The sequence below is a fragment of the Orbicella franksi genome, chromosome 5, assembly GCF_964199315.1.
Source record: "Orbicella franksi chromosome 5, jaOrbFran1.1, whole genome shotgun sequence".
Lineage (NCBI taxonomy): Eukaryota > Metazoa > Cnidaria > Anthozoa > Scleractinia > Merulinidae > Orbicella > Orbicella franksi.
The window spans coordinates 18,358,006-18,382,029 of record NC_138149.1 but is presented as its reverse complement, the minus strand read 5'-3'; the positions used below and the strand labels follow the sequence as shown (position 1 = coordinate 18,382,029).

Below are 24,024 nucleotides of genomic sequence, written 5' to 3'. Positions count from 1 at the left end.
CTAAAAATCTATGCTAATTAAGACCAGATATACAAATACTGTCACGGTTATTTAAACTTGATGGATTATTAATGAGTTTGAGAATATGGCATCATTGTAAAGTAAAACTTGTTTAATTCAAATGCAATATTCAAAGATGACTCTATTAAACGTGTGATTTTGGAAAATCATAAAGGATATTGTGCATGTAGTAGGATTGAATGCCAAACCTCACCTCTCTTGAAATAATTTTTGCTGTAGGAAGGTCACAGATGTCAGAAAGTGCCACCCAGTCACCAAATGATGACATCCTATCTGCTCCTCTAGCTCTGGCATAAGCTGTGGCCAACGGTGTCAAACTATCAATCATATCCTCCACCATACAAAGTTTGGCCTCTTCCACAGTAAGTGGAACACCTACAGCTGCCCCAGCAGGACTCACATGTTTAAAGGATGCTGCAGCTGGCAAGTTAAGGGATTGGCGTAACTCCTATCAAATAAATCATCAAAACAAATATTTAACATTAACTCAATTGCTACCTCATACTGTAATTTATTTACTGGTTGTAAATTTTGACTTAAATGCGAGGTTAAACTAAGCTAGAAATGATGGGTTTCCATACAGACATTGGTTTTTGCCGGATTGTAGGTTGTCCCGGGAGGTTGTTGACAACACACAGCAATCAAGGCCGCATTTATACTAAGTTAAAAATACATCAACGGACAGCACAATTTTTGCTGAAAATGCTGCCATCAATACAACTTAAATGCTGTACTATTTAATTTCTTGACATATGCGACATTTTAGGAATTAATATTCAGGACAACTTTTTGTGCTACAATTTATCAATGGGCTTTTATTACGGGAAACGGTTTGACAACTAATACCTTCTTTGCCGTATTTTGGTAAGTAAAGGGGAACACGAACGCTTCATTCTGAATGTTAGCTTTTGATTTGCTGTCGACAGACTTTTTAAGTTCACAATCATACTGATCGGTTTTATTTTGTACTAAAGAAGTTGTACTTCTACTCATTGAGTTCAAATTTGGTGACCTGTCTTCATCCTACATCCTGATTGGTTGGTAAATACTTATTCAGTACCGTGAAGTCAACTTAAGGTTACTTCAAACCTTCGCAGGAGTCTTCCAGAAAAAAATTCGTATACGCGCTGTTTTCAACAAAACCCCCACAAACTATATATCAACAGAAAGGTTATAAAATGTAGAATTCGATAAAATTATGTTTTGTTTTGGATTTTGCTTTCCAAAAGCGGCAGAGGCCGTCAACTCCAAAATGACCAATTGACGTTCCAGCAAATTTTAATCGGGTATCAAATGCAATCGTTCATGCAAAATAACTGTGCAGTGTTAATCATAAAGCCTCAATCTCCAAAAACGTGTGAGCATTTTCTTTTATTTCTATTGGTTATCTTTTTACAGATCTGTCAAGTTCGACTATCAAAAAATTCACATAACCTGTTACGTTAAAGGCCGCCACGAGGAAAATATTTAAAATAAAGGAATTCACTGACACGCTTTTGTTCCATATCTATCAGTGAATGTTCTGACCAAATTTCATGGAAAACCATCAAATCTGCATACCCTATTAATTCATTTAAAGAGAAGGGATTCTCTCGAAAAACAAGAGGGAGTTTTCACCTTCTAAAGATTTATAAACATATCACACTCTCACAGAGATGTGTCAACTTGAAAGCCACGAGTCAATGAAATAACAGAACCCCTAGCATTCACAGTATGCAAACTTGTGCTTCGTGGACATTAATTTTCTTGACCAAAAAAAATCAACCAATATAGCCCACGAAGGTTTGAAGTAACCTTAATGAGTTAGCGATCTGTGATTGGCTTATTGTATACTTATTAGTTCATTCCAGATTCTTTTCGTGTGTTCCGGAATAGTTTTAGCCTGTGTTCCCTGTACTCATCAATGTCAAATACAGTAAAACCCCACAATATCTTTGTCATGTTTAGTTGAAACACACACACATGATTAAAATAATATTATCATGATAATAATTTGCCACAAAAAATAAATTCTTGTCAACACTCCCTTTCCCCCCTTAAAACTAAAATTAAAATTAAAATGCATTCACATGTCTCTTCAAGGATGCACAAGAGTGGGAAGGGCAGAATGTGAAAAAGCCTGAAGTGCTTTGACAATTATGATATCATTTGTCAGATACCTTTTAAGTTAAATTTAGTAAGGCCACTTCTATATTCATTTCTTTTACAAAATACTTATGCCAGTGAAAATTGAAGTCAAAAAGTTCCCATTCCACAGCATTTTTATAAGAAAAATAAAAGGAAAACTTGACGGGAGGTTTGAATATCAATGCTCTTTTTATTAGCATCGACAGTTTTCCTCTCATTAAAGTCCTTGGTGGCTTACATAAATGTAATTTTTCTTAACCATTAGAGACTGGGTCAGCTTGATAGGGAGAGACTTGATGTGAGTTGTAGGCAGCAGCATCCACGTGTCATGCCACTTAGACTTCATGGTGCAGGTGATGTGTTTAGCAGAGAAAGGGTGACAAAGGAATTTGTCAACAACAGTATAGTCTTCAGCTATGTTGTTGTCATTCTGTGGGAAACAGAGCTAAGGGGCATTTTCTTTCTAAAGAGGAGTCCATTGTTTTAACAAATTGGAATTTGACATTGCACAGCTCGTTAAGCTGATAAGATTTTCCCTTACACTTTTAGTAAGCTACACAAGCTTTCAGAAACTGTTTATGCTCGCAGTATAGTGTTACTTTATGTGTCGGAAAAAGGTGGAATTTCAACTCAGATCAGTTACTAAACAATGTGTAAGGGCATGAACTAAGCTCAGTGTGCTATGCAATTCTATAGAAGAAAAAAAACTGTCAGATTTAAGCTTACACAACTTCTGATTGCTGCACAATTGTGTTACAAGCACGTTGCTGGCTTCTCTACCTTCTTCATAGATATCACTTGACCATGAACTGTTTCCCAAACAAACAAATAAATGGCAGCCTGTGAATCTGTACCAGCGAGAACTACACTTTGACATGTATGCATTCCACATTATTATTTATTCAGCATGTAATTTATTAGCAGAGTGCTTTTTGGTGCAGAGTGCATTGTTGGGATGGTTTAGGGGGCTGTCATCTACTAAACCGCTAATGTGTGGGCAAATTACAGTGTACTTGTCTGCTAACAAACTCATAGTAATCAGATTTGACCAAATATATTTATTGAATTATTGATAGAATCCTTTTTTTTAAATTGGCCAAGGCAAAACCACGGCAAATGGGCAAATACTTTAAGTCGGTACTGAAAGGATTTTTTGCAACCACACATTATCATTATCACTATAACACAAACATGAGCATGCAAGGCGTGCAAGAGTTATTTTTTTTTGTGAAGTGTCGGAGATAGGAGCATTCATGGAGCTGTTTACAGTAATGATTTGGTTAATTTGACAAGTGTTTTTGGTTGTGATGTACAGCAAGAAAGAAACTGGGAATTTACGATGTATATGCGATGTTACATCAGTCATGATAGGATAGCTAAATAGTAAGCCATAAAATGTTTGACTGAACAAACTACAGTAATCTGGCACGTCTCCAGATTAATGTAGATACCATCTTACTTTGTAACAAGCAATTTGATTCGTTCTTTGACACAACCCACACTGTGATTGGTGTGACACGCACACATGCATAACTCCCTCACTCACCGATCACATAGCCCTTCCAACCCCCCAGAGGAATTTTTGTTCAAAAATACTCCAGTTAATTAGGAGACCTTTACGCATTTCATACGAGTCAAAAGTTTACTCTTTTTACACAACACAACACTACTTCACCCACGAAAATAGAAAGAAAGAGAAAAAAACCTCTCTGACACATTGAAAGTCTGATTTACTTAAATTGCACTTTAACTTGATACCACACAGTCTTCAAAGAACATTTGAGCAGTTTTCATACTATTAAACTGCTACTGCAGAGATGTAAAAACCGTCCAGAAATGAAAGCTTCTTTTTTGTTTAATATCCTGGAAACAATAGCCGATAACTTGTCAGCTCTAATTGAATTTACTCCCATATAAAAAACAAGTGTTAAGTTACCATTTGTAACTAAAGATAGCAAACATCTCACGGGAAAGAGTGGTGACGATTCGTCAGCTCTAATTGAATTTACTCCCTTGTGAAAAACAAGAGTGTCAAATTACCCTTTGTAACTAAAAAATAGAAATATCTTGTTATATTTGCATGCATCAAGAACAAAACAATCATTACCTGCACTCACTATTGTAAACATTAGAATTGTTTCAAATCTAAATAGTCTCGCCTTCTCTAAAACATGTCCTAAGAACTAGAAGCTACAATTCGTGACCTCTAATTGAATTTACTCCTCGTGAAAAACAAAAGTATCAAGTTACCTTTGTAACCAAAAATGAAAATATCTCATTCCATTTGCATACTACTAACTCACGCACTGTTTCAAACCTCAAGGCTCATCTCATTCATATCTAAAATCCTCAGCCTAACCCACAGAAAATGTCCAAGTAAACCCCTATATCTGAATACTTCCTCCTCTTTTATAGAAGAATAAATATGGCCATTCTGAACTCTATTGGGATCAAATCTTTTCACATACCATTTACCTTTACATCAAGAAATTTGATTGGTGTGAAATACATACATCTCTCACTCACTCACTCACTCATCCATTGACCTGTCCATAACATACTCAACACGCCGACTAAGAGGTTTTTTTTTACAAAAAAATAACTCAATAAAAATAAGTTGTCTTCTATTTGTAAATTGTTACTTGCAAACTAACCCTGACAAGTTGCCACGAATTAAAAGCATCACAGAGGTTGATAAACCCTGGGGATCCATTCAGGACATTGACTGGAAGCTTAGGTTCTGTTGTGAAAAGTTGGGCTGGTTTTTGATGAGGATTCATACCATAACGAAGAGGAATGTGTGATACTCCATGACTGTACTGTTTCCTGAAGTAATCTGAAATGGCTTCATCATACTTTGCTGTATGACTGAAGGCCTTAAAGAGAAAAAGATAACTTATTGGCATTGTTCAAGTAACTGAATTCAAATTACAGATAAAACACAGGAAACACTTCTTTTTGTACATGCATGTGTAAAAGAAGCATTGATAGAATGCAGCATAAAACTACTAGTTATTCGCAGTTTTACAACTTGGTCTTTACCCCTGTTTTCACTGCTATGAGACCTTTGAAATCAAAATACTCTTAGCAAATTCTTTAGTAAGATTGAAAGTACAGATTTTCATTTTGCGAAGTACAGATTTTCATTTTGCAAAGTACAGATTTCATTTCGTTTTGTTTTGCAAAGTACCATTTTGCAAAGTACAATAAGCCTGCCGTTCCCGACATTTTTGCCCTGATTGTGGAATCATTTCTCCAGACCAGTATTCTCTTTAAGGTACTGCTGTTTGACTGACGGAAGTCTATTGTAAAGAAGGTTGCGTAGCAGTGAAAACAGTGGCTTTTTACTGCAATAGCTTGAGATCAAACAATGAATTTTCTCAAAAGAAATGGACTCTAGCTAGGCTCTTAACCAGAATTACAAACGTAAGAGTTCTTTTTCCTCACCTTCAATGCAAGCATTTTTCTTGTGTCTAGTAAGGTATCATGGTTTGCATTGGAGGTCATTTCATGCACTACTCTGTGGACCAAATGGGACAGTGAGAATTGTAAAAAAGTTTGATTATACTGTAGTCTACTGGCCATTGGCTTGTAATTACTGGTGTACTGATAATTGACTGCAATCAAAATCTGATAAAAACCATTAACACATGCAACATACCATGCTTTATCCTTCACTCCATTCTTTGTAATTCATATAGTTAGTAGGTCCTTAATTACATTAAGGGTCCCCAATTAGTAGAGGGGTGTTTCCTTTCAGCTAACTATTTTTTTTTTGGCACATGTATGTATGTATGTATGTACGTACGTACGTATGTACGTACGTACGTACGTAGGTATGTATGTATGTATGTATGCAATCATGGTTTAATGTGGTAGTAAGTAAATGAAACAAATATTCTATTTGCAGTTTTACTAACCAAAACAATACAGCAAGAAGTGACAAAAGGCAGTAGTACACTTCATTATTATCTTTCAGTTACCATGGAGTTGTGATTGGTCAATTTAGTGGGCCATACTCTACTGGACAGCCTGCTAAAATTTGAAGCTGTTTTTGTTGTCGAGATGTTTCGTGATTCATCGCCAAGTGATCTCAACTTTCATTTCAAGTAAAATTTAAAAACTTTCTTTCACTTTAAATTGCGTATTGAAATGTGTTAACAACTTAACAACGATTTCAAATTGACTCATTTTGCTTTTGATGTGCATCTGCTTGAGTAAAAATCATTCCAGAACCAGTCAGACACACAGTAAAGATATAAGAAAATATCTTACTAACGTTGTCTTCTGGGTCCGTACTGTTAGATACAGATCCTCATTTTTCCCTTTTGATCTATGGCCTGTGAGCTTCACACTTGGGCCATAAATCGAAGGAGAAAAAACTCAGTCCATAACTAACAGTACAGACCTTGAACTTGGTTAGTACGAGGTATGTAAAAGTGTAACAGCACTGAGTAACATAACAAGCTAAAGAACCCTGTAAGAACAATGATAAGCTAAGAGATCTAGACAAGCAAAAGATCTAAATGTAGCCATACATGTGCTAAATTACCAGTTTAGAGCACCAGACTCTCTCACATTCGGTTCACAAACAGAATCAAAAAGTGGTATTTTATTACATTAGAAACTGTCCTTGGAACTGTCAAAGCAGGAAATTTTGAAATAATTCAAATGAAAAAATTAAACCCTATTCAACTCTAGTTGCACAAGGAAAGGAAAAATTAAAATTATTTTCCCTTAGAAGTGATGTGGAAAACAGAGGCCTGAGAGCATGGCATTTAGAAACAGGCATTAAAACACAACTAATCCTGTATTGGAGGGAGGCATGCCCCCAGAACCCCCTAGCGCAATGAGGCCTTTGGCCCCATATTTGTTCATGGACAGCCACTCAATAAAATTCATATTTCCCTAAACATCCAATGAAAACTGCAATACAGGGCCATTTTAGGCAACAGCAATATATATATATATTTACATGTACCATTTTCAACACTGATACTTGGTTATGTTTCAGCCTTTAAGGCAAGCACTCAGCCAGCCTTCTCAAAATGGGCCGGCAGCCAGCTCAACGAACCGCCTCCTCTGGGAATTTGACCATCTCCTTGCCGTCAGAAAATGTGTTATTTTTACTAACAACAAGGAGAAAAGAAAAAAGAAAACAAAGAAAACAGAAAGAACTTTTCAGCCCGAAAGGAAAGTCCCCAAACATTATTCAAAAGGGTTAAAAGTGCTTGTTTAGCGTGCATATTTACATCCATTATTTTAAACACAAACATTCTGATCTTTCTTTGATCTGCGATAAAGAAAGTGGAAGTATTCATCGCTTCAACAAGACTTCAAATCGAGTCAGCGAGACTTCAAATCAGATAAAGCCATGTCAATTTCACATCAAGCACTGCTCACAATCGGAAAGTAATTTATCTGGGTTTTACTGTGTCATTTACAGTTGTGTCATGCAATGGGAGGAGAGTATTTTAAAGCATTAAAAACTTATGGCAGAGAATCGAAAACGAAAACCCGCACCCGGTTCATGGATAACTTCCTACTTTGCCAAAGAGCAAAGGAAGGATGGTAAGTACTTCTTCCAGTAGAATAATACAGCAATCTTTCACACCGATTTTGCACCTGCTGGTGGTAGCGAATGAATAAATTAGTTGTATAAAATAGAAATGGTTGTTAAAAATGTTAAAATGTACACTATATATCTTAACATAATCAGAGCCATCTTTAACACAAACAGCAAATGGCATCTGGACTTTACAAAAGGCTCGGCGAAGCGTTTATTTTTGTTTTTAGTGTCTCTTTTTTGAAATTAACGCTTTGCTGAATTTTCCGCTTGATTAAACTCGTGGGAATTGCAGCGCAACACTGTCTCAGAAAGATTGCTTTGTTTATTTGACCACCCGGATTTGCGTTTCCCTATGGATTTATAAATGAAACTCCACTTGTTCAAACACTGAAATAATCCTTTAAAACATTAACATAATGTACATAACAAGTTTGGAAAATAAAAAGGGCAACTTCTTGAGACACTCACGTGAAGTCATGAACCAAAGAGTCAAACAAGGAGATTGCCTACATCAAGTGAGTGGAGGACACACTGCGTCAACTCTGGACATATTTTGAGAACTCACCAAAACGCCTAGCAGTTCTGTTGAAGATGCAAATTAACATCAAGAAATGCAGCTTACAGCTAAGAGAGAAGAGTAAACAGATCCTTGTAACGAGGATGAAGACGGCTTGTTCCACAAGGTGGCTGAGTTTTGACAAGTCTGTTGCTGCCCTGTATCAAGAATACAAGGCTGTCCTTCATACCCTTCAAGTTTTGGATGAAGGCGGCTGTGCTACAGCTCATGGCCTGCTCAAGAGGCTGAAAAAGAGAAAATTTGTTGGAGTGCTCTTCATTTTGAAAGATGTCCTGCCAGTCCTGTCCAATCTGTCAAAGGCATTTCAAGGTGGATCAGTGGCCTTCTCTCAAATTGTTCCCCTGATTAATGAAACCAAAGCCAGTCTTGAGGAGCTACTGGAAACCAACTCTCCAGTGCAGAAGTTTTTAGCTGCTCTTGATTCATATACCAACATCTGCGAAGATCTCAAGGTGTCTACTGCACAGCAACAACAGCTGCACCGCTTACAGGAGCAATATATCCCAGTATGATTGCAAATGTTGAAGCTCGATTTGCTAGCAGTTCTCCTCTACTTACCGCACTCAAGATTTTCAACCCTTTGGCTGTGCCAGAAAGCAGTGAGTTGGGTTTCAATGTCTATGGGAACAGGGATATTTCTACTCTTGCTCAGCACTTTTACCAGGGTGATGATGATACTTCCCAGAAGACCAAAAGTAGCAAACTACTTGCAGAGTGGCATCAAATAAAATTTAACATCAATGACAACATCAAGCCCAACATTCCCATTGAAATCAAGACGGGAAAAAGCAGTACCACCAGCACACAGTGGTTTCTGAGTCAGCTTATGAAAGCAAAGTCCGAGTATCAACCCTTTTTTGGAGAGCTCCTCCTCATAGCAGAAGCTGCAATCACCCTGCCAGTGAGCAATGCATGGCCTGAAAGAGGTGCAAGTGCTCTCAAAATTGTAAAGAACCAATGTAGAAGTCGTCTCCAAAATGACATGCTTGAGGCAATGCTTCATGTAAAGATCAATGGGCCAGTATTGGGCAGTCCAAAGATGCCGTCTTTTGTGACACGAGCAGTTCAGTCATGGCTGGACAAAAAGAACAGAAAGAAGCTCCCAAGCAGGCAAGGTCCACTTCACACTGCCACAGAAGCTCCTCTTCCTGTAAACAATCCAAAGGAGGTAGCTGATGCTTCTGTCCAGACAGATATGGTTGAGGAAAATACCATTCAAGAAATTGAGCATGAAGTTGAGGAAGTGTCAACTCTGTTAGACATCTCACCTGTACTGCCAGACAGTGATGATTATGACAGTGCATTTGAATGTGACACTGATTTCTAGAAAGCTCAGATATAATTTGATGACAATTATTGTTTTTGAAATTTGGAAGCTTTATAACATGATTAGTTATGTAACCTAATTAGCTATGACAGCCAATGTACACATTATAGTTGTTGATATACAAACTATAGCCTGTTATTATTATATGAAGTATTTACCATTGTTCCTGAACAGCTTATAGGTTAATTTCTATAATTATTGACAGTACAATATCAATCACATTAACTCAAAAGGCAGTCAAAGCTTAAATCTTTGCCATCTTATCTTGACAAACCTGGAATAATTTGTATCTTTTGACATGTTATTGCAAATGATAGTAAATCAAGTTGGTTAAAATGAGATACAATTCTCACCCTTCAGGTCCCCAGATTGCACCAAATCACACCATTGAGCATTTAAATTTTGGCAACCAAACCGCCTCCAACTTTAATATAACCTCCTCCTCAGAAACATTTTGAGAAAGCTGACTGAGCACTTGCTTCTGTTGTATATTGATGGCAATTACTATTTTGAATTGTTCCAGTTAAGTTTAAACTTCATTTTTCATCATTGTAGTCATCAGTCTAGGTTATTTTCAATCACTTTAGGTTATTTTAGTCATAAACCTGGGTTCTTTTAGGTCATTTTAGAAATCAGTCAAAGTCATGTTAGGTCATTGTAGGTCATTCCTTGTTCTATCAACTACGAGATTTCTAGTTTCTATTTCTTGTTTCAGCTGGTGATGACTGACAAGTGACAAAGGAATTGACATAAGCATGCGTTGTGTGCTTCAATTGGAGTTTCTGCTAAGTTTAATTTACCATGCGATCAACTTGAAACGATCAGTACGTGACTGAATGAAGCGTTGTGCCATCAATTTGTCGCTCAGATATAATTTCAAGGGGGTCTTCGATTTCTAGGGGGTCTTTGTTTTTGAGGTCTTCATTTTTTAAGGGGGTCTTTCTTTTCTAGGGGGTCTTTGGTCTTTGGTCTTCAGTCTTTGTTTTCTAGACACCCATGCATCTCATCTGATCACCAAAGTTAAGCCCTTTTTGGCAGGGTTAGTAAATGGATGGGTGTCCCACTAAAAATACTGTTTCATAAGATTTCTTGTGATTTCTTTTTTCCTTCCTTTTTCCAAGCTAATATCAGTGACTGCAAAACTCCTGGCTCTTGTGTGAGCTGTTGTTCTTTAATAATGAAGGCATCCAATTCATACCCAGGCAGACTTGTCATTCCACCAGCTTGGTGACTTGGTTAGGTGGGGTTAACTGTTTGCCATTAATAGGTTGTAAAATCCATTCTCAATAAGAGTGAGTGTTGTCTTCTTCCTCATATCAATGCATTTGTTTAAAAGTCTTCATCCGAGCCAAGTGGCCCATCAGGCCAGAGCTTATCCCGCTTTCAGTAGCATGAAGTGACTAGGAGTATTTCCCCTCCCCTGGATGGGATGCTAGTCCATCGCAGGGCTACCCCCCAGCATTAAATTCACCGGTACCCATTTATACACCTGGATGGAGAGAGGCACTGTGAGAGTTAAGTGTCTTGCCCAAAAACACAACACAATGTCCCCAGCTAGGACTCAAACCTGGACAGCTTTCTCCAGGTTGGAGCGTTCTAACCATGAGGCCACGCCCCTCCCCTGCATTTGTTTAAATCATTTTAATTTGCCATATCCATATTTATTTACAATACCATAAGCTAAATGTAGCAGTATGCAGTGTTCACATTCTCCTCAATTCTTGTCTCTTTCTCGTCTAATAATTTCAATACATGTAAAAGTTTTAGTCAATAGGAAATTCCTACAGTTCATCAATTTTGTGATTCTCAATGTCCTCTTATTCAGCAGTCAAGTCAGTCACATTAGGAAAATGCTCTATTATAATTAATTTCACGTGGATTATTTATGCCGTCAGATATTGAGTACTTGCATCAGAAATGCAATTAACAAATGACAAACATTGCCAATAAAAAAAAAACACTTGGCAGGGAAATCATTCCACCTTCTACATATACTTCTCAAATAATTGACTTTTTATATGACTTCTGTGCACAAGGAACTGTGAAAGCCTTATAGTTGGTCGATTCACTAAAAAGTTAACAGGAAGCGGAGGAATGGAGGGAGGAGTGAAAAAGTGAATCTTGCCTTCCCCCCTCCCAATATCCACACCTTTTCAACTTAAATCGAAGGTACTTTTAAGCCAACTTGTGAATTGACCACACTTCTTCAAAAGGATCAAATTTTAGAACAAAGAGCTGTTCAAAGAAATATGCCACAAGAGTACGTACACGTGGAGGTCATAAGTCTGAAAACTGCAACAGCTGACGCTGCTCTTATAAACATGAAGCACCCAAGAGTGTAAACATAAACTGGATTATACTTCAGAACAGTTGTCTGAATAATTTATAACTGTTTACAAAATAACTGAGATACTATGTGCACTCTAATTGGTCAATAGAGTTGCCAAACCTTTTTTTTTTTAATTGCAATATCTTACATTACATTACATACAAAAATTACCTACTACAGTGGAACCTCGATTTAACGAACCTCTATTTAACAAAGTCCTCGATATAACGAACGATATTCAATGTCCCGGCCAAAGTTACAGTAAAATGTATGGAATAGAACCTCGATATAACGAACCTCGAAATAACGAATTCTTCGATATAACGAACATAATCTGGAAGCCCAAACATAAAATCTACCTCGATATAATGAATTACAATGTCAACACGCGACAAAAGATCAATGCTGAACAGATCAACAGTCAACAAATCCTTGTAATCCTTATGGTAAAGAGACAGTAACCTTTCAGTCAATGGCTTATATGTCATAGACATTGGCACTATAGTATTTCGACATCAGTTAACTTCTGCTCTATCTTCTTTGTCTCTTATTAGTCCTATTAACTTCTTCACTTTCGATGGCTTCTTGTGATAAAACGAATATGTAGCCGTTTCCTTGTTTACATAGACAATTTTCTGTACTGAACCTCTATGTTGCAATATTTTTAAATCGCTACTCTGAAAGTGTCGTTCTTTTGTAAACAAAAGCTGCGCGTCTACTCAAAAGTGAAAATAATTGATACTGATAGCCACCATGCTAAATGAATTGCATCTCAAAACGAGGCACTTCTGGGTGATGAAAATTACATTAAATCGCGTGACAGAAGTCACCTGTATTACGAATCAATCATTAACTATGACCTCGATATAACAAACATTTTGGTTGTTTCCCCTCAAATTCGTGATATCAAGGTTTTCGATATAATGAACCCTCGATTTAACGAACAAATTTGGCTGGTTCCCAGCGACTTCGGTAAATCGAGGTTTCACTGTACTTACAATGTCAACGTAACTTACAATTCAACGATAATAACAAAACTTACAATGCTAACATTATTTACGATTTTTTTAATAACTTACATTACAATAATATCTTACATTACAATTTGTTAATATCTTTCATGTAACTGAGGGGTTAGCTACAATAGGAGGCTTTCTCACATATTAATTTGTGACTTGGATTTATGTTTCGCAATTTTAATTTTGTTTGTCAACATCGCTAAGAAAGCATTGAAATAAAACTCTGCTTCTTTTCTTGGGGCAGTATATAAATAATATTTGGCTATAATAATGCAGAGGTTTAAGCCAAGATGACGAGCGAAGTTATCTGTCATGCCATATATTATTTCATTTTTATCGAGAGTGATCCTATCCCCGTTTTTGGAGCTCCACCAATTAGTAAAGAGAGACCAAAAATGCTGAGCTTCAGAACAGGTAACAAAAAGGTGGGTTAATGTTTGTCTTTCTCCACAGAGGTGACATTTATCATGTTCCTTGATTGAATCTCTAAAAAGTGTCGAATTTGTGGGTAGAATGTGATGAATTATTTTGTATTGGAAAATGGCGAGTCTAGTGTCTTTTGTAACATTAAAGGGAAGGCTATAAATGAGTTGCATTGTATGTTCTTTTAGACTGGCTTCTTTCATCCTTCATTCAGCTGTAGGCATAGCGAATTTACTCATAACAAAGAATTTAGTTGCTGATCTGCAAGAGAGTTTATCTAAAGATATCTTATCCTTCTCAGAACATTTTTCCAAGGGTTCAGTAACATTTCCTTCGAGAATATTGATCCATTTTTGAGGGACTGCGTGGCATAGACTGAAATAGTTTAAGAAGTTTGTGTTAATTTTGAACATGCTACGGAATTCCTCAAAAGTTAGGAATCTGTAACCTTGAAAAAAGTCTTCAATTTTAGTTAATCCAGCATCGTGCCATTTTTTGTAATAAATGGAATATCCTTCTATCTTTATGTGATGATTGTTCCAAACTATTTCATTTAGTACCTGCTTTTTGGTATTAGGAGTACGGCAGTTAATTTTTTGCCAGGAGCACAGAGCTTCTTTGTAGAAATCAATCGGTATATCAACTTTAAGTAGCTTTAAGTCAAAATTACACTGCAGAAGAAACAGACCACCAACTGGTTGTAGATAGGAAAGAGGGATATGACTCCAGCTTGCGGTTCCATTGCTTTCACTTAATCTTCTTACCCAAACAGCTTTAAGCGCTTCATTGATTATTTGAAAATCCGGCATGTCTAGCCTTCCCTGCTCTTTCGGCCCCATCATTGTTCTGTATTTAATTTTAGTTTTCTTATTCCATACAAATTGCGTAATTGCTTGATTTACCATGGCGATGAATTTTGTTGGAAAAGTTAGGACAGATGTATTATAAATGAGTTTGGAAATCACTAAGGATTTTAGAATCGTTATGCGACCATAAAGTGTAAGGTTTCTAGGATACCACAAGTTAAGCAGGCTTTTCATTTTGATTAGTTTCTGTTCAAAATTCTTATTGTAAACAATTTCATCATTATACGAGAAATTAATTCCCAGTGTGAATATAGAGTTAGCTGGCCAAGCAATTCCCAGGGGTTTTGCTGTGTTTTTGTGGCTTGCGCCTAACCACATTCCTTCAGTTTTACTTTTATTTATTTCTAGGCCAGAACATTCTTGAAAGTTTGACAAAAGTTTGAATAAATTTGTTGCAGATTTCGTGTCAGAAACAAAGGCAGTTGTATCATCAGCGTACTGGGATAATTTAAATTCTTTGTCATGAATTTTTATTCTTTGATGGTGTTGTCCTTTCTAATGGCGTTAGCTAAAATTTCCGCGCATAGAACAAAGAGAGAGCCTGAGAGCGGACAACCTTGACGGACACCCCTTTCCAGTTTGAAAAACTCAGATGCGAATCCATTGTTAATAAAACAGCTGGAGCAATCGGTGTAAAAAGTTCTAATCCACTTTTGAATGCATGGGCCAAAGTTAAAAACTTGCAGCGCCCCGAAGAGGAAGTTCCAATCCACCGTATCGAATGCTTTTTTAAAATCAATAAAAATGGCCAAACCAGGTATACTTTCTAGTTCTGTTACCTTCATGATGTCTGTGATTAGCCTTATATTTTGACCGATGTACCGGCCTTTGACATATCCGGTTTGGTCTTCATTGACAATCATTGGAAGAACACTTGAAATCCTGTGTGCTATAACTTTGGTAGCGATTTTGTAATCAACATTGAGTAAGCTTAAGGGTCTCCAGTTTTCAAGGAATGACTTGTCTTTCCTTTTTTTTGGTATCACCTTGATAATGCCCTGTTTTTGCGTTATGTTCAGTTGTCCATGTTCATATGCGTAGTTGAGACTTTGTACCATTTCTTCTCCTTGCAAAGACCAGAACCGCAAATAAAATTCTACAGAAAGGCCATCTGTTCCTGGGGTTTTATTTTTGGAACACTGTTTTAATACGAGAAAGCACTCCTCGTTGAGAAGCGGACGCTCAAGTTCCTCTTGTTGAGTTGCATCGAGTTTAGCAATATTTGAGTTTTCAAAGAATAGTTCGTAATTCGAGTCATTACCGTGCGTCGCAGTATATAGGTTTTTATAGAACATTTTTCCTTGTTCTAAGATTGTTTTAGGATCGTTGATCTCCTTATCGTCGTTTGTTTTAAGCTTTGAAATGTGAGATTTACAATGTTGTCTTTTTTCCATATTCAGAAAATATTTAGTGTTTTTTTCGCCATTTTCATGCCAACGTGTTCTGCTTCTTATTGTAGCACCTTTTGTTCTGTATTCAGCTATCGCATTATATTCTGCTCTGAGACAGTAAAATTTTGATATGTTTTCTTTTGTACTGTCAGTCTTAAGCTGGTTCATCAAATGATCAATTTGTTGTTGGAGGTGCTTTTCGGTATTGCGGCATTCCCTGTTTTTTCGTTTTGTATATTGAACACAGAAACCTCTCACCTCCATTTTAATCATGTCCCAGTATAGGCCTTTGTCATCCAAATAATCGTGTTTTGTTTTGAACTTCGGTATCTTACTCGATAGATCCTGTGCAAACCTTTCATCACTTAAAAGAGAGTTATTTATCTTCCAAAAACCTGGACCTCATTGAACATACTCTTCTGATTGCAGGTGAAGAGTTATTGCGAATGATCTGATATTGTTGAGGTGACAATTCCGGAATCTGTCGCAAGCGCTGACAATTCTTTTGAAACCAGCCAATAATCTAGTCTGCATTGCACTTTCAACGAGTTATTGCGCCATGTGTATTGTGATGTTCTGGGGTGTTGTGATCTCCACACATCTTGGAGGTCAAAATTCATGCACAAGTTTTTGATTTTGCTAATTACTGTCTTTTTTCTCTCAGTTGAAGTTCCGCCAATTTTATCCAAAGGTGCTAGAGCGCAATTGAAATCGCCTCCTAGAACAATTTGCATATCAGCGTGCCTCCTGAGACTGTCACTGAGCTTTGAGAAGAATGTAATTTGACTGTTATTGTCATTTGGGCTGTAAATGTTACAAAACAAAAATGTAGACTCAAATATGGAAGCTTCTAGTAGCAAATATCTCCCGTTTTTGTCAGCTTCAGAGCTCCCTATGCGTACATCCAGTCTGGGGTTAAAGAGAATTGCAACACCTTTTGAATGATTTGTTCCGTGACTGTAAATGATGTTCCCTCCCCATTCAGATTTCCATATCGCTTCAACATTTTGTGTTGAGTAAGTTTCTTGTAGGAATATTACGTCAAATTTATAATTATGAAGCCACCTAAACAACTGTCGTCTTTTTCGTGCTTGGTGTAAACCTCTGGCATTAAGTGAGCAAAAAGATGCTTTAAACGGGGTTGTCACTTTCAAATATTAGTAAATTGGTTTGAATAAAACTGGAGAATTTTTGTGGTGATGACAAAGCCACTGGTGTAACTAGCATTAGAATTTGGGTGTATAAATTATTATAAAATCTTCTGTAGTTGGCTGTAAGACGGAATCTTTTAAACGTAATTGGGTACTCATTCTTGATATGTAAACGAAAATCAACACTAAAAAATAAAACCAACCTAAACACAAATAAATGAAAAGGTGCCAGCATAAATTTATCGAATTTGCACAGTTAAAGCCACAAAAATTTAGGAAATTCTAGGGCAAAGCAATCAACGACGGCAAAGTTAGAATCTGCCACTTTTGACTACTTTACTAACAATTAGCAAAGGAGGCAAGGGAGTCTCAAGTATGCATATGACCTAAATGTAAACAACTCCCTTGAAAATGTGACAGCTTACCATGCAAGATGGATTCCCGAAGCTGTCTTGTGATTTAAATAAGATCAGATAGCGATTTTACGAAGACAAAACTTTTGCATAGAAAGGAAACTTCTCAGTTTCAGGTCCATGGTAAATTTGACCATTAATTACAAGTCTGTCCACGTTGAACGAGGCTGAAGCCTTTTCCCTATTGGCCTTTCTTAGCACTGGTAGTAGCGCCTTCCTCATTTCATCTATTTCCTTGGGATAGTCATCTGCGACGCCGATCTTTAACTCAGGGTCGATATTCTTCACGTGATTAAATATACGGCCCTTATCTTTGTAAAAACTCAGAGTTGCCAAACTTATGTTCTATTGTACCAGTAAACACACAGAAAAGTGGTTACGTCACTGTTCCCGTAATGGCGAAAGAGCGCACCAAAAATTTCTCCAACTTTGACCTAATGCCAGCTTTTGGTCAGGAAAAAATTAAAATCAAAATAAACCAAAATCTAAACCAATGAACGAAAACAATAGTGCAGAGGGATAAGGGTCCAGCAATGCAAGAAGAGATGATTTGCCATGGTCGAAAGCAAAGATCTTAAGAGGGAATGTCCACTAACATATCGCCAGGTGTGGCACATGATGAAAAATCAAAATTTTTCATATTCCTCCCAGAGATAGCATAGAGATGTAGTGGGATTTTTTTTCATGAAATGTTTTTTTAACCCACCAAAAAATCACAAATTCGTTACGGTCCCACGTCTGCTCAAAAACACGTAAAATTTAGTGACTCATACTTGATCATAAGCTTCGCTCTGTTCACTCCGCATCACAATAACACTCCAATTTGAGCCTGGAAATGTATTGTTGAGTGGTTTACAAGTCTTTTGAGGCCAATTATACTTCTGTGTGTTAATTTTCAAGTTCGCAACAAGCCGCTTAAAAGCACTAAAATTTGATTCCTCAAAATTCTTAATTTTGCACACTTTTTCAATCGCCAAATTTGCTACCGGTAAAACACCAAAACACCTAAAATTCTGACATTTTGAAAGATGAAATGTTAGTGTAAAACCTGGTATAAAAATTACTTTCAGGCTTTTCATCAGCTCTGAGCACTGACCCTCTCAAAATCATGATGATCACAACACCAACCTGCTAGAAACGAAAACAATAAGCAAGTGCCAGTGACGAGATTATCAAAAGCAACGTGAAAATGTCTTCTTACATTTGATTTGCTCGGTGTTTGGATTTTGTTTAGCTCACCTTCTGTAAGATATTGTATTCAATTGTTAAGTACTGGTACGTGTATTCAGAATCCTACATGATAACCATTGCGATGGGTGGAGTTCGGCAAAGTACATCATCTTCTTATTGACATTCAATCAATGACTCCAAGATAATCCACCAAATTCCTATTCCTTCTTCTTAAACAGCAATCCATAAAAGTAGGGAAGCCTTCCAGCATCAGTCCCTTGCTTGCTAAAGCAAAATACTTATGTGCTGTTCTCCTCGCTCATACTGCATGCTGAAATGTAAATATGGCATCCAATGTCGACTTAATTTGTCTGTCACGCAATGGTTTCTTGATAGGATTTTGTCATGCATTGCTAAAAATGGATAAAAGAATAATGAATCCATTCGAAATTCTTTGTTAGCCGTTCGAATGGCTGGCATCACCTGTTCAAAATTTTTCGCTCGCCATTCAAATGGCTGGTGTCATCCGTTTGAATTTTTCCTGCACCATTTGAACGGCTGGCATCATCCATTTGAAAATTTTCCAGTGCTGTTCGAACGTTTACAGCATCCGTTCAAAATTTTTCCGTGGCCATTTGAATGGTATTTAAAACTGTTTTGAAGGGATGGAACATCCGTTTCTCATCTGTTCATTAGCTGTTCGCCAGCCGTTCATTTTGACCGTTTAATGGATATCCCCTAGTGACATTTTCGCGTAAGAGGTCACATATGTGGTGAATTGTCTACAGGAATATGAGAATTGAACTAAGGCCTTGCTCAGACAACTCCAAACCAAACATATTATTGCTTTTTTATATTCGTCCCCATAAGCCTACACCTGTATTTCCTCAGAAACCTTGAATGACTGTAGCATTCTTGTCTGAAGCTGGGGTGGTTACTGATATATTTAAGGTTGATCATGTCAGGGATGCAGCCTCCTCAGCAGCCATGAATGCAGGGGTTTCCCTGACGGACATTCTTAATCTAGCTGACTGGTCTCAGGACTCAAGTCTCAGGTCTCAGTTGGCAAAGGTTCATGAGGGCTCTTCGAACTTACAAATTATTTTATTATGAGACGACTATTCTGAAGTTTAATAACAGATTATGCAAGGGTCGCTATGCGGCTAAGGTACAATATGAATTACATAGAGATAAAGGAGGCAAGATTGACCATGGTCCAACCCTTCCCATATTTTCCAGGCTCATGAACCTTAGGTCTTGGTTTTAATGTTGTTCTTCTCCTTGTTGTTTAGGTGTGGTATAAATGACGAGTTGGTCTGGTCAGCCAGGACTACTGGGACCTACATCCTCACATTATTGTTATTTGGACTTTTCCTCTAATGTTCACAGTTTCAGAGTGAAATAGAGTGGTGTTTCCTTGTTACTTCGTTGACAATCTTATGCAAACGGCAAGAGATAATGAGAAGCTCAGACTGCAAAGAAGAGAGCACTGTCGTAATTAAGTGCACTACATTTCCAGTTCACAAAAGAGAATGAAATGTAAAATCTCTTGAGAGTGAAAGCATCCCAAACCCTGGCGAGATTCTAGGATGTACATGAAACAAAGAGGATGATACAATGGAGCTGCCTGCAAAGTTCTTTCCACTTTCCACCAAAACAGCCAGTGACTAAGCGTACTATCCTCAGTTACTTAGGAACTGTGTATGACCCAAGCGGGATAATCTCCCCCACAATGGCTGAGGGAAAGAACATCCATCAAGAAGCCCATGATGAAAAGAAGGGCTGAAACGCAGAAGTCTCCACTCATTTGAGGAGCCAATGGCTCAAGTAGACAAAGCAACTTAAAGATGGGTACCTAAAAGTGTTGCCACATGTACCTCTATTAGAGAGATGGATGCAGTCAATTTACATTTTTTCACAGACACGAACATCCTAGCATGCTCTGCAATGGCTGTTGCCATTGTAGAACATGAGACAGGTGTGGCCAAAGGGATTTTAACAACAAAGACATGAATATCAAAGAGAAATACTTCCATAGCCAGACTGGAGATTGTGAGTGATCATATGGCAGCGAACATGGCAAAGAACCTTTGCACTACTTACCAGTGATGGTCCATCAAGTCTATCACCATTTGGATTGACAGCATATGGTAGCATTATATTAGATAACCAATCCTAGGAAGGGATGGAAACTGTTTGTGGCCAATAGAGTGAAGAAGATAACAGAGACCACTGAACCAGTCAACACCACTTGGAAGTACTGCCCATAAGATGTGAATCTTGCAGACCTTGGAAATAGAGGGGTAACCATTATGAAGATTGGTCCAGATGGGTTCTTGGATGAGAGGCTGTGACCACAGCAGCCAAGGCTAAACAACACCAAATGCACAGATAATGGGTGTAAGGCCACCCAAGAAACAGTCCTTTGCTCACAAGAGCTCAAGTTGGACAAGTGGGATGCATTGCTGGAGAGAAGTGCCTACTGGCAGACCATAAGAGTAACAGCATGGGTGTTAAGGTTCATCAGTGACTGCAAAGTGGAAAGAAACAATTTAAAGAAAATATCAGATCCATTAGTAACCAAGGGAATCAGTACTGCGATAAACTGCTTGGTGAAGCTAGTTCAGAAGGCAGACAAACCATGTCTACAGACACCAGGATGGAAGTTAATGAATGATGAACATACATGAGTTCATAAGTGTGAAGACAGAACTAAAGGATACAGATCCACCCACAACTCTTACATATAACATGCTATCAAAATGTATGAGTTAATCAAAAGGCTTTTGACGCCAACTCCTGATGTTTGAAAAGTACATTTTTTGAGTAGTACATTTGACGAGTGGTCAAAAAGATTTTCAGGAGTTTATATGTTGTGTGACACAACATAAATATTACAAGAATCATTCATTGACAAATAATCATTAACCTTAATCAGGTGGAGGACTTAAGCTGTTTTGATTTTTACTACTGATAAAGCAAAGAAGTCTAACAAAAAAGTGAATGTGTTATGTACACAGCACTTTATAGGCAAATAACTATAATCAAATTAATTTCTATCAAATAAGACAAAATCCACTTTTTATCTTACGTCCTTTGCCTTAGAATTACCCTAGCAAGCCAAGGGCTATTCTGATATCTATGTTTCTATCCTTAGGACTTGAGTTGTTACGAACATCTTCATTCTTTCATTGCACTAAAAAGACCCTAAATCAGAAGAAAGAAATCACTCAAACAAGAGCAGAACCCACACTGACCAAAATGGCAAATCGCTTAGGTTTTAGAACTCCAAACCACATGCTTTGTCAGATGACTTTTACAAGTACACCCATTCTCCTGATGTCAGCAGAAAGTGAAAAAGAAAAAAAACCCACCCAGCATCAAAAATATCCATAAATAGATAACAAGGCAGTAAGACAGGTCATTAATTTTGGTGAGCAGAAAACATCTGCCATATAACTGCACTAGTCGATTGCTGTAAGATAGCTGTGCAAATCATTTTAGCCCAAAGGTCATTGATCAATCAATCAGTGGCTTACAGCTAACTGTGAATTTTAAAATGTTTTTCTTCATTAACAATTCATCACTTGCAGGTTCACAAAGTGGCTAAGATTTCAGCCGGGTAATCTGGAGGTGGTGGATTTAAAGTTCACAAGTTTGAATCCTGGTGTACTCCGAGCTACATGTACTACAGATGGTTTGCGTTTATAAAGGTATGCAAAAATAACAATGCTCAACCACACAAGTAATGTAATTAAAAATTAGAAAAAAATGAGATGGTACGGAAATTTGAAATAATTCCTGGAAGAAAAAATTACTTGTTGAGTGGGAAGCCCTGGCACATGACTTTTGGCAACAGTTCGGTATATTTATCGATGGATTGAATTTAACACCCACCTTTGTTGTATCCCAGATGGCCTTCAATTTGGGAGTACTTGTTCGACTTCAAATGTGAAAGACCAGTTCATCACTTTGGCAACCATTCTGTTCACAGTGGTTGGGCAAAATGTCACCCTTCTTGCAAAATTTCCTGGTCAATGGGGTTACCACCAAGAAAAAGTTTACAACCCATCAACTGACAACTGATATTTTTGACAGGAGAAGCAGAGTAGTTAAAGGATCTCAGTCACAACATTTTGAGTTAGTTTGGCCACATGCGAAATTGGCTTTAAATTGAAGGAAACCTGAAAATAATAATTTACTAAAATAGATAAAAACCAAAGAGAAAGCAGCAATCCATAAAGGAACAAGGTGGAGAAGACTGACACGGATTACAAATGACGAACTTGAAAAACTAAAGCTAAACTTTTTGAGATGCGGCAAACGTGAAGTAGCTCCTTTAAAGTATAGCAAGATCACCTCTATAACCAGCAGACCATTGGATCTCAAGTCTGATGTGGTAGACCTGTGACCACAACAAGGTCACCTTCCCCAGGATTGTGTCAATAGCATAATTCACCAATTAAATGGTCTTTATTTCTGTTACCTTTCATAATCAGAAGGATCACAGATTACAGTGACACGTGCATGGTTCTTAGCTGCAGCTCTCAAAAGGGTAACACCACCTGATACAAAAGAAATAATAAAAAAGCAGTTAAAGTAGCATTTTGTGCAAGTCTGTTAAAAAAGAAGTCAGTTCTGTATAATTATGTGTATTCAACTCTATGCAATGACACCAAAACCCAGAAGGTAAAAGTTGTTCATCATGCATTGTAAAAAAGAAGGGAAAGGGGGTGTGTTGTACAACAATTGTGTCTGTATGGGGCTCAAATTATTGCTATTGTTGTAAAGCATCTTCATCTGATTTGAAGGAAAACACATGGCCTTAGTGGGTGATATTGAGAAAATGTATCTAAATTTGTCAAATTGCATGAAAAGGATTGCTCAAAGTTATTAAGAGAGTACACGAAAGCTATGCAAGGAAAATGTTGGAAGAGGGGGTTAAGAGGGAATGAGAAATGAAGAAGCCCCTCTGCTTTCATGGAAGTATAAAGAGAACTTCATCATCTTTGAATTGTCTGAGCTGGCAAAAAGCAAATGGTTTGACTGTTACAAAACAGATCATTGCTTTCTGCAAGTAGTAACAGTTACATTTATGTATGACCTCCTTGGGAATAAAATACTTGTCAGCATGAGGGTCTTGTACTAAGAGTTGTCTCTAAGCAAAGTCAGAGGGGGGGAAGGGGGTTAAATTAAAATTAATTGCTGATCACACATATAATTATTGTGTTAATGCAAATACGCAGGGGTATTGTGCAGTAATGTACTTTGTAAGTGAGGGTTCAGTACAGTTGGCATTATGTTATTAACTTGTAAAATCAAAGTTTTTACTCAGAGAGATAGCATTGGCATTACACACCGTCCATTCAAAATCTATGATTTGGTCCCAGAAAAAAAGGAGAGGCTGACAGGAGAAGAGTAATTAATGAATGGGCTAAAATAAAGCAGGGCAGAACTTCGTGCATCTAGAAAGAGTATCAGGTTTGGTGGAGACCAGTGCATGGGACAGTTAAAGCAACTGGAAAAAAATGTTAGGATCACATCTTAATTACCAATGTCAATTTCTTCGACAGCATCTGCCACAGTGCAGTCTTCTTTGGCGATAGTTTTCACAAAAGGATACAAATTACACACTACAAGT

General features: G+C 37.4%; 1 protein-coding gene and 1 pseudogene across 2 annotated transcripts in view; one reads left to right on the top strand and one right to left on the bottom strand.

The window, feature by feature from the left end:
* The window catches only part of LOC145487512 (bifunctional purine biosynthesis protein ATIC-like), a 168,558-nt gene that overhangs the window by 93,988 nt on the left and 50,546 nt on the right, over positions 1-24,024 (bottom strand). The window contains exons 5-9 of the mRNA XM_081466330.1: positions 23,936-24,024; positions 22,870-22,948; positions 5,596-5,668; positions 4,803-5,024; positions 215-469 (exon numbers count right to left, since the gene is read on the bottom strand). Of these exons, the coding sequence (XP_081322456.1) occupies positions 215-469; positions 4,803-5,024; positions 5,596-5,668; positions 22,870-22,948; positions 23,936-24,024 (718 nt within the window). The remainder of the gene's footprint in view (positions 1-214; positions 470-4,802; positions 5,025-5,595; positions 5,669-22,869; positions 22,949-23,935) is intronic.
* On the top strand, positions 5,694-9,215 carry LOC145487546 (uncharacterized; annotated as a pseudogene). The gene is made up of 2 exons (XR_014049418.1): positions 5,694-5,936; positions 5,985-9,215. The product of XR_014049418.1 is annotated as an uncharacterized LOC145487546 (transcript).